The sequence below is a fragment of the Mus caroli genome, chromosome 7, assembly GCF_900094665.2.
Source record: "Mus caroli chromosome 7, CAROLI_EIJ_v1.1, whole genome shotgun sequence".
NCBI lineage: Eukaryota > Metazoa > Chordata > Mammalia > Rodentia > Muridae > Mus > Mus caroli.
In genome coordinates this window covers 143,555,935-143,564,463 of record NC_034576.1, presented here as the reverse complement: position 1 = coordinate 143,564,463, position 8,529 = coordinate 143,555,935, and the positions used below count along the sequence as shown (strand labels likewise).

General features: G+C 48.5%; 1 protein-coding gene across 1 annotated transcript in view; it reads right to left on the bottom strand.

The window, feature by feature from the left end:
* The window catches only part of Eps8l2 (EPS8 like 2), a 22,392-nt gene that overhangs the window by 4,028 nt on the left and 9,835 nt on the right, over window positions 1-8,529 (bottom strand). The window contains exons 5-15 of the mRNA XM_021168945.2: window positions 3,059-3,220; window positions 2,372-2,521; window positions 2,222-2,301; window positions 1,931-2,079; window positions 1,776-1,846; window positions 1,509-1,635; window positions 1,263-1,351; window positions 1,092-1,166; window positions 717-865; window positions 494-626; window positions 95-207 (exon numbers count right to left, since the gene is read on the bottom strand). Coding sequence (XP_021024604.1) covers window positions 95-207; window positions 494-626; window positions 717-865; window positions 1,092-1,166; window positions 1,263-1,351; window positions 1,509-1,635; window positions 1,776-1,846; window positions 1,931-2,079; window positions 2,222-2,301; window positions 2,372-2,521; window positions 3,059-3,220 — 1,298 coding nt within the window. The remainder of the gene's footprint in view (window positions 1-94; window positions 208-493; window positions 627-716; window positions 866-1,091; window positions 1,167-1,262; window positions 1,352-1,508; window positions 1,636-1,775; window positions 1,847-1,930; window positions 2,080-2,221; window positions 2,302-2,371; window positions 2,522-3,058; window positions 3,221-8,529) is intronic.

Below are 8,529 nucleotides of genomic sequence, written 5' to 3'. Positions count from 1 at the left end.
AAAATAACTATTTTACACCAGAATGGGGCATTTGACACCGTGTGGAGGTAGCTCACATGCAACAGTGTGTGGTGTTCACACTGTGGGGACTTACCTGTTAGCATGTGGGGAGCTGCCTGGTGGTGCAATGTCCTCTGGGGCTTGGGACTCGGAGGAGAGGCTGTGCTTTGGGGAATGTCGTACGGATAGTCGATTCTTGGGGGTCAGCTGTGGGGAAAGCAGGGAGCCTGGGCTTGATGTGGGGTAGTGGATGGGCTACAGTGACTGTGATCAGTCTTGGGACAAGGGACAAAGCTTGATGAATGTACTGTGACCCAGCAGCATTGAGGGAAAAGGGCCAAATGCCCAGGCAGGTGGTAAGCCAAGGTGACCTGGCATTGCAGGGGTTGGGGTAGAAGACATTGTTGCTTTAGAAGCCTTGAGGGTAGAAGCACGGGTGGGCTGGGGAGAAGCTCTGGGGAGGGGTGGGCATGGGCTGGGCTGGAGTTCTGACCTGATCACTGGGCACAGATGCCAGTCCTTCTACCTCCCAGGGAGCCTCCTGTAGGACATCCAGGGGTGGTTCCCAGCCGCTGCGGAACTTGGGCACGTAGAGTGGCACCTGTGGCTCCCGGGGCCATTCAGAGCTGTGGTCAGCAGAAGGTCAGTCGCATGCCCTGCTGGGACCAACCCACTCGAGACCTCTGTTTAGTTCACATCTTGCCCCTTCTCCATACCGAGGCCTCATCCAGGTCTCCCCCAGTGATTCCCACAGTGTCATCTCTTTGGGGACCAGGTGGCCACGTAAGAAGCTCACGGCATCAGTGGACAGCAAAGGGCTGGAGACAGAGCGTGCTATGTCGGGGCTGCCACATGTGTTGATGATCTAGACAGAGTGAGTTTAGTGGGGAAGCCCAGCCCACCAAAGCCACCAGACCCAGCCTACCCCCACCCACCACAGCTCTACAGGCCGGCCCTCAGGGATGGACTGTGGCCTCCTGGGAACCCAGACAGAGCTTGAGTATGCTAAGGTGGGCACTTGTTTCCTCCACCCCAAACCCATGTGGATCACTCTGTTGCCCCTGACCCCGCCCTGTCCCAGCCCCAGTCACCAGATCCAGAGGCCCGAAGAGGAAGTGCACCAGCTCGGCTGCACTGGGGTTTTGGATGTGCTTCTGCAGCTTCGCCTGGGGGTGGGAAGAACAAGCAGGTGACAGATGGCATGTGCGTGTGCGTGCATGTGTGTGGGCCCGCACTCCCAACACAGGGCGGGGCTGACTCACCAGCAGGTTGATGGCCAGCTTGGTTTTCTGGAAACAGTCAACAAACTCTCCCTCTGAGGGGGGGCGTGCCCGAAGTGTAAGGACACCCTCTGGCAAAACATGGAAAGTTGTGAGCCCTGGACCCCCGCTGAGTGCCTGCTGTTGGATGCTGTCCCCTTCCAGACTCTCCTTCCCTCCAGCTATTGTGTGCCTACCATTTCTTGCCCCAGCGTCCTCCAGCCCCTTCCCTATCACTCTGGTTGGTACCTGCTGGCCCCTTCTTGTTCTTCTTCTTCCCCTTTTTCCGCTGGTTCAACTGCTTGAAAGCCTCAGCTGCCTTCTGCAGCCGGGCCACGAACCATTCAATGTCATCCAGGGTACAGTTAAGGATTTGCTGAGGTTAGAAGAGGGACCAGGGGTCAGCCATGATCATCCCCCACCTACTGTGGGACACTCTGGAAACCATGAGCCAGACCCAGTGCCAACAGGAAGCAGGCAAGGATGGAAAAGCATTTTGGGAGGCTGGGCACCCACCGTCTCCTTCTCTATTCTCTGAGCCAGCACAGCCCGTGGCTCCTCGTCCTGGGATTCCCTACGGCGATAGCCTGTTGGGGGAGGGGGTACAGAGCAGCTGCTGAAGGGTTCTCCATTAAATCCCAAATGGAATCCCCACCCATCCCTCAGCCTACCTGGTTCACTGAATGGCACTGGCAAGGGCAGGCCCACACGGTTCTTGGCCTGAGGGGAATCTCCCGGCTGTCGCTGGAAGGGAATGGGGGCTGGGCTCTGTGGAGGGGGCAAGATAGACTGCCGCTGGCGGATCTTCTCCTGGTGTCCCCTAGAGGGCAGAGGAAGACATAGCTCAGCCTGGCCATGGCCCTTCTGCTGGGTGCTGCCACCCTGCTGCCCTCACATCCCAGGCTATTGTGCCCCAAGGAAAAGGGCAAGATCCCTCACTTTATACACCCCCAGGGCCCTACTTTAGGGTCTGTGGTCTCATCTTCTTCCCCAGCCGGTAGTCAGCCAGGGCACTCTCAATGTCTTCCTGCACAAGTTCCGCCTGGAGACACAGGGGTGTCAAGTCAGCTTGGCCAACTGGCGTCATGCCCACCCCTGGCTGTCTGCCTTACCTCCACCTCGTCACAGTGAAAGAAGTGGATGTCGGGCTTGTTCTGGTCTGAGTCCTGGCACACCAGCAGCAGCACAGAGGGGTAGCGCAGCTGGTTTAGCACTGTCTGGCTGTGCTGCACAGTGGGCAGTGGAAAGTTCTCCAGCTCTTCCTGTGGGAGGGTATACAGTGGGTCAGCCTTGCCTGACAGGCCTTGGATGTGGATGTAGGCTACCATCATGATAAATAGCGCTATGTATGTGGCTGAGAAACACACTGACACCCCAGCAATGGATTCTTGTGGCCACGGTATGTGGAATATACTCCCCAGATAGGAACACATGTGTAACTTTCACAGGTGTAAAGCAGGAACACTGCCCACACCTGGCCCATCGACAGGGACATAGACACTAATTGGGGATGCCCTCGAGCATAGGCCCTGGGGCACAGCTGTATCTCGCTTGATACCCAGCAAGGCTCTTCCAGAGAACAGTGCTGCCCTGGTTGCTTAGCAACCTAGCAGGTGCAGAGCTAAGCCAGTCTAGGTTGCCAAAAGTGGCCCAGACTCTCAGCTGGGTCCAGCTTTCCCTGACTGCCCTCGGCTCAATTCCCTTACACAGACCAGCATGCCACACACATCTGGATGAACTGGACATCTGGCCCTGCCTCTGTCCGTCAGCTCCCTGTACCTGCTGTTGTCAACCAGTACCTGGGACTCAACATCCAGCAGTCGCAGTGACTTGTCGTTCACCTGCAGCAGGACTTCCTGGGCCCAGACCTTCTCCTTGGAGCTCAGCTGTACCAACTTCCGGATGGCGTCATCCACGGAGGCAATAGCCTCACTCTTGTCCATAATGAATGTGGCCAGGTGCTAAGGGAGAGGTCAGAGGTCACTGCCAGGCACAGCTCTTCTACTACTTAAACCCTGGGCACAAGAGGGGACAGTCTGGGAGCCTCAGCCAACTGGGGATCTGAAGGGCCACAGCTACACCTTAGTCGGGAGAAGTCATCTTTCTGCTCTGGTGTGTGCCTTTGTGGCTTATGATTGCTGACTAAAGTCCTCAAAAACTTTTAGACTGGGACAGGGGAGATGGGCCAGTGGTTAAGAACAGTAGCTGGCTGGGCAGTGTTGTTGCACGCCTTTAATCCCAGCACTTGGGAGGCAGAGGCAGACAGATTTCTGAGTCTACAGAGTGAGTTCCAGGACAGCCAGGGCTACACAGAGAAACCCTGTCTCGAAAAAAAAAAAAAAAAAACCAAACCAAAAAACAAACAAATAAAAGAACAGTAGCTGTTCTTTCAGATCAGCGTTCAGTTCCCAGCACCCACATGGCTGCTCACAATCCTCTGTAACTCCAGTTCCAGGGGACCTGATGCTCTCTTCAGACCTCTACAGCCACAAGTCATACATGTAGCATACAGACACATACATGCAGGTAAAACACCCATACATGTGAAATAATAAAATTAAACTATTTTCTAGACTTGGCTGGATATGGTAGTACATGCTTTTAATCCCAGCACTCAGGAGGCAGAGGCAGGCAGATACATCTCTGTGATGCTGAGGCCAGCCTGATTCACATAGCAAGTTTCAGGCCACCCACTGACACCCTGTTTCATATATATATGAGAAACATTTAACGCAGGCTGATCTCAACTGAGACTTGCTATGTAGCTGAAGATGACCTTGTATTCCTGATTCTCCCAAGTGATGTGATTGCAGGCTTATGCTGCCATATTTGTACGGGTCTGTGGTACTGAGGGTCAAACCCAAGGCTTTGTGCATATTAGGTAAGTACTGTACACACTGAGCCGCATCCCAAGATCCTCACCCCTTTTCTGAAGGGAGGTTCCACTCTGTAGCCCAGGCTGGCCTATAATTCACTATGTAGCTCAGAATGTCCTCAAACTTACAGTAATCCTTCTACCTTAGCTTCCTGGGGTTTCGCTCTCCTTGATTTCGGCTAGTTTTCTTTTTATTTCCTTTATTTTTATTTTATGTTATGATTGTTTTTGCCTGCATGTATGTATGTGTATAACATGTTTGTGCCTGGTGTCAGGGGAGACCAGAGGAGGGTATTAGCACCGCTGGAGCCAGAGGTAGAGGGAGTTATGAACTGCCTGATGTGGGTGTTGGGAACCAAACTTGGGTTGTCTGTAAAAGCCATCTCTCCAGCCCTCGGCTAGTTTTGTTTATATTTATAAAGAGTTCACCATGCAGTTGAGCAGTGGTAGTGAAGCCTTTTAATCCCAGCACTCAGGAGTCAGAGGCAGGTGAATCTCTGCAACTTAGAGGCCAGCCTGGTTTACAGAGCAAGTGACAGGACAGCCAGGGCTATACAGAGAAACCCTGTCTTGAAAACAACCAAACCAAGATAAAAAGGTAACACCTAACAAAATAACTGAAGGAAAGGAGTACCAAGTCTACAGAAGAATAAGCAAGTTTTTAGTACAGCTTAAAATAAATTATTTATTTTTGTACATGAATGCTGTATTTGCCCACAAGACAGAAGAGGGCATCAGATCCCATTATAGATGATTGTTAGCCACCATGTGGTTGCTGGAAATTGAATTCTGGACTTCTGGAGGAGCAGATAGTAAGTCCTCTTAACTGCTGAGCCATTCCTCCAGCCCTGGAGTAGGATTTTAAGACAGTGTCTCACTATATGGCCCAGGCCCTTGAATTCACAACTCACTTCTTGCCCAAACTTCCTTGGTGCCGAGATTACAAGTGTGTGCCACCACACTGGGTTATAAGTAACTTTTTTATTTTTATATTTTATTTATTTATTTTGAGACAGGGTCTCACTGTTGCCCTGGCTAGTCTAGAACTCAGAGAACCATCTACCTTTGCCTCCCAAATGTTGGAATGAGAGGCAAGTGGGTACACACCCAGCCACTTAATCTAGTCTATTCATTTATATATCTGTTTAGTTGCTTGCTTGCTTGCTTGCTTGCTTGCTTATTTATTTATTTATTTATTTATTTATTGAGAAAGGGTTCTCTGTGTATCTCTGGCTGTCCTGGAATTCACTCTGTAAACTAGGTTGACCTTAAACTCAGGGATCTACCTGCTTCTGCCTCCCAAGTGCTGGGATTAAAAGAGTACGTAACCAACACATGGCTTGGGTATTTTATACTTTTTTTATTTTACTTTATTTGGTTTTGAAGACAGGATCTTACTGTGTAGCTCTGGATGTTCTAGAACTTGGTCTGTAGATGAGGCATTGAACTCAGGGATCCACCTGTCTCTGCTAGGATTAAAGGTGTGCCATGCCACTATGCCAGGCCTGCCTGCCTTCCTTCCTTTCTTTCTTTCTTTCTTTCTTTCTTTCTTTCTTTCTTTCTTTCTTTCTTTCCTTCCTTCCTTCCTTCCTTCCTTCCTTCCTTCCTTCCTTCCTTCCTTCCTTCTTTCTTTCTTTCTTTCTTTCTTTCTTTCTTTCCTTCTTTCTTTCTTTCTTTCTTTCTTTCTTTCTTTCTTTCTTTCTTTTTCTTTTTCCTTTCTTTCTTTTTTTTTTAAAGCAGAGTGAATGGACCTTTATCATGAAAAACAAATCCTGGTTTCAAACCAGAAATAATCTCTTCTTTTTTGTTTGTTTTGACAGGGTGTTGCTATGTAGCTCTGGCTAGCTTGGAATTTGACAAGTGGCCCAGGCTGGCTTTGAACTTGTAGTGGTCCTCTTATCTCTGTCTTCCAAGTGCTGCTGGGATTACAGCCATGTGACACAACACCCTTGTTTGGTGTGTGTGTGTGTGTGTGTGATATATGTGTGTGTGTGTACCAGTACCTGGTGCCCATGGAGGTCACACTAGGGCATCCGATCCCCTGGAACTAGAGGAACCACCATGTGGATGTTTGGAACCGAACCCAAGTCTTCTGGAAGAGCAAGCACTCTTAACTCTGAGCCATCTTTCCAGTCCCCGGTGTAACTTTACAAACTTGAGTTCTTTGTAAAAGCAACAAAACTCTTAACCAGTCTCTCCAGCCTCACTAACGTAACTTTTTAACAAAGTGAAATGCAGGAAGCCTGACTGAATAAAAATATGCAAACTGACACTCTTAGGAGACCATTGTTTCAGGAATGAAATGACTATTGAGTTTTGCACATTCTCCTATCCATTGCCCAAAGTCCCTGTGAGCTGCACTTGTGTGTTTGGACAGAGAAGCCGTGCTCTCATCCAGCTCCTGCCCAGCCTCTTTACTGACAAATTAGTGACACCTTGAAAAGCATCTGTATGAATCTACCCCTAGCAAAACTACTGTAGGTAACCTGCGCAGATGCAAGATTTAGGCCAGCTTGCCGGCTGCAAACAGGTTCAACAATGAGTAGGCAGAAACGCAGTGGGATGAGAGACAAGTCTTCCATTTGTAGCAGGCAGGGTAAACACTAAAACGAAACGCCTCACAACTAACAAAACAAAGTCATGCTGCTAGGCGACCAAAGGAGTCTCAAGAAAGGCTACAAGACCGAAAGCACAGAGGTTTTTGACCTTGGTGGAATTAGAGCAGAGATCAATACAAAAAACTTCAGCAGGGTGTGGTAGAGCAAGGCTGTAATCTCAACACTAGCAAGATAGCAGACAGAAGAACCTGGAGTTGAAGGTTCACTTCATCTACACAGTGTTCAAGGCTAGCTAGTCTGGGCTTTATGGAGCCCTGTCTCAAAAACAGTCAAACAAATAAATAAAAACTTTAAAGAATTCTCAAAGCTGGGCATGGTGATGAATGCTTGTGATCCCTCTGCTTGGGAGATGGAAGCAGGGAGATCAGGCGGTGCAGGCCAGGCTGGGCCAGAGAGTGAAACCTCAGAAACGTGAATAAACGATGGATGGGTGAATGGCATATGGAAAACATGACTTATGGGTCAAAAATGAAGTCATAGCCCAGACAAATGGTAGTGCCTCATGGCTTTAGTCCCAGTACTCAGAAGGCTGAGGGCAGTGGGTCTGTCTGAATTCCAGGACAGCCTGGTCTATGAGTTCCAGGTCAGCCAGAGATACATAAACCTTGTCTCAAAAAAATCAAAGAAATGAAAAACAGAACAAAACAAAACCCAAAATGAAGTCACAAAGAAAATGTAAGAAGATTAAAACATATTTGGAGCTTAACAAAGCAGAACAAAATGAAAACAGGCACTTGGGGTTGGGGAGATGGCTCAGCAGTTAAGAGTACTGCCTGCTCTTCCAGAGGTCTTTAGTTCAAGTCCCAGCACCCATATGGTGGCTCATAGCCATCTATAAGGGATCAGGTGCTTTTGCCACCTGCGGATGTATATGCAGCAGAGCACTCATACATTACATTTTAAAAATTGATAAAGGAAGAAAACTACTCAAGATCGATGATCTCAGCTTTTGCCTTAACAAGCTAGAAACACTGCTGGGGTGTGACTTAGTGGCAGGATCTTGTCTAGTGTGCACAAGACCCTGGGTTCCATCACCAGCAAGGATGCTAAATAAACAGTGCCAAAAGAGCACACCATAAAACAAGACCCAAAGGAAATGGAAGAAACCTGAGGGCAAAAATCCACAAACTAGTAAACCATAAACACAGAAATTTAAATAAAGTCCAAAGTTACCCCCTTAGCAAGAGTAAATAGAGGCAACAGTGACGTCTGAGCAGGACACAGTAGGTGATGTCTTCCTACAATCACAGCTCTCTGGGAGGCAGACGCGTGTGGGAGCAGGAGGATCAATCCAATTCAAAGCCAGCCTGGACTATATAGCATGTTCTAGGCTTGCTAGGACTAACCTGAAAGACCCTGCCACAAAAACAAAACAACAATGGCAAAGAAGTAAACAACTACAACAGTAATCAGACACCAACCAACCAAACACACAAGCAAACAAAAGGACCTGCTGATTTTCAAAAGCCCAAAGGAAAGAAGGAACATTACAAAAAAATCACACAGACATGAGAATGAAACTTCTCAACAAAGGGAATCTTGTAGGCCAGCCATGGTGGTGTACACCTTTAACCACCTTTAATCCCACCACTCAGTGGGCAGAGGCAGGACAAGCCAATGCTACAGAAAAACCCAGTCTTGAAAAGATCAAAAAACAAAAATAAAAAACAAACAACGCTGCTCCCCACCCCCAAAGGAAATCTTGCATTCAGAATGCTTCAGTGGTAAACCCTAACAAATATTTTTGTAAGAAACAATACAAACTTTTTTTTTTTTT